This window comes from Pundamilia nyererei, unplaced genomic scaffold (genome assembly GCF_000239375.1).
Source record: "Pundamilia nyererei isolate P.nyererei 1_Seehausen unplaced genomic scaffold, PunNye1.0 scaffold00238, whole genome shotgun sequence".
Taxonomy (NCBI): Eukaryota; Metazoa; Chordata; class Actinopteri; order Cichliformes; family Cichlidae; genus Pundamilia; species Pundamilia nyererei.
Genome location: NW_005187639.1, coordinates 74,208 through 76,060, shown reverse-complemented (window position 1 = coordinate 76,060; position 1,853 = coordinate 74,208). Strand labels below are relative to the sequence as shown.

The 1,853-nt window shown below is 53.9% G+C and overlaps 1 protein-coding gene across 2 annotated transcripts in view; it reads right to left on the bottom strand.

The window, feature by feature from the left end:
• Window positions 1-1,853, bottom strand: part of adam9a (ADAM metallopeptidase domain 9a) — a 14,416-nt gene that overhangs the window by 7,533 nt on the left and 5,030 nt on the right. For both annotated transcript variants that reach the window (XM_005749151.2, XM_005749152.2), the window contains exons 7-12: window positions 1,636-1,805; window positions 1,464-1,545; window positions 1,108-1,241; window positions 850-1,021; window positions 326-418; window positions 123-227 (exon numbers count right to left, since the gene is read on the bottom strand). In XM_005749151.2, coding sequence (XP_005749208.2) covers window positions 123-227; window positions 326-418; window positions 850-1,021; window positions 1,108-1,241; window positions 1,464-1,545; window positions 1,636-1,805 — 756 coding nt within the window. The remainder of the gene's footprint in view (window positions 1-122; window positions 228-325; window positions 419-849; window positions 1,022-1,107; window positions 1,242-1,463; window positions 1,546-1,635; window positions 1,806-1,853) is intronic.

The window sequence follows — 1,853 nt, the reverse complement described above, 5'->3', positions numbered from 1 at the left end:
CACACACACACACACACACACACACACACACACACACACACACACACACACACACACACAGATGTGATGAAGTACAGCTCAGCCAGCAGCTCACCTGCTCAGGTAAATGCAGCGGACCTCACCTGGATGAAGACGTCGCTCTGACACAAGGACGAGGAGCCGTTACAGAACTCAGGCAGGTCACACTCATCTGTGCTGGCGCGACACACGGTTCCCCCCGGCAGGAACTGAACGCACAAGCACACAGTTACAGAGCCCAACACACACGCACAGTGTGTGTGTGTGTGTGTGTGTGTGTGTGTGTCACGAGGCTCGCTGTGTTTACCTGACAGTTGGAGCAGCACTCGCCGTACGCACACTGAGCTCCAGACTTCAGCTTACAGGTCCGATACTCACAGCAGGGGTCCTCCTCACACTCCTGCACACACACACAGACACACACGTGGTCGATCACGTGACCGGGTTTAAACAGGAAGTTTCTGTCTCTGGCGTATAATCATTTTAAACGTTAGAAAATTGCACAAAGACGTGAAAATGACCCACAAAGCGAAACTTTTTTGTCTTCATTTTCTGTGTGCAGGAAAACTCAACAACAGTGACACGTTAATATAAAACAGGGATGTCAAACATAAGGCCCGGGAGCCAGCTGGTCCACCGCACAGCTGTGGAACATGTGGACGGCGTAGATGTTGGACTTCCCGCTGACGAGGAGCTCGAGTTGTGTAATAAATCACTGAATCTGGGCGGGCCCTGACTGCCAGGAGCGTCGCCGCTGTTTCGGCACACGTCGTATCAAAGTGGGTCAAATCGAATGTAAGGCACGTCTAACTCATCCTCTACACATCACACCTTCTCTGAGCCACAGTCGCACTCCTCCCCGAAGTCCACCAGCCTGTTTCCACAGTAGGGGGCGCTGTAGGCCTCGTCGGGCCGCGGGACGTTCAGCAGGCACGCCCCCCCCGTCAGCAGGATCATCTTCTCAAAGTCATCGGCGCTACAGCTGCTGAAGTTCTTTGACCCTCTGCAGAGAGGAGACGCGTTAGGAGTGAGTGTGAGCGTGTGCGGGCACGTGTGAGCGTGCGGCGTAGCTCGCCGTGTGCGTCTTACGTGGCTCCAGAGTTCATGATGCAGGCGCCGGTGGGACACGTGCACTGTCGGCCGTCGTCGTGGTTCATGCCGAGGTTGTGGCCGAGCTCGTGAGCCACGATGGAGGCGAACGAGACCACGAGGTTGTTGTTGAACTGAAGGACACAGAGCACAGTTCAGTCACGTCTCACTGAAATGCACCCTGGGAGATGGAGTTCCTTCTAAAGCTGTCATTAGGATCCAGATCTTTTATTTCTCTTTTTCCCAGACGTGCGATTCAGTGAAATCGACGCCACAGACGCAGAAACAATCATTTCAATGCTTTTGGTGTGTTTCATAAAACTGAATGTATTTAGTCTGCACGCATGGTGGCGTACCGCGTTGATCCCGCCTCCGTGACTCCTGGAGCAGACAGTGGAGACGAACGCCATCCCGGCTGTCTGTCCAAAATTCTTCCTCCTGCACAGACACCATCATCATCATCTGATACACGGTTCAATCACATGCAGTAACAAACAAAACAGAAACAGCGTGTGTGTGTGTACTGACAGGATGAGCTGTGCTGAGTCATGGCGGCAGCGAGGAACCAGCTCCTTCTCCCTCCACTGGGTGAAGCGATTCAGGACTTCTCCAGCCGCTCCGTCGGTGCTGATCTGGTTCTGCTGAGTCCAGATCTCCAAACCAACCAGAACCACCCGGATATTCAGCTGCATGTAGATCTGCACACGCACACACGCACACGCACACGCACACACACGCACGCACAC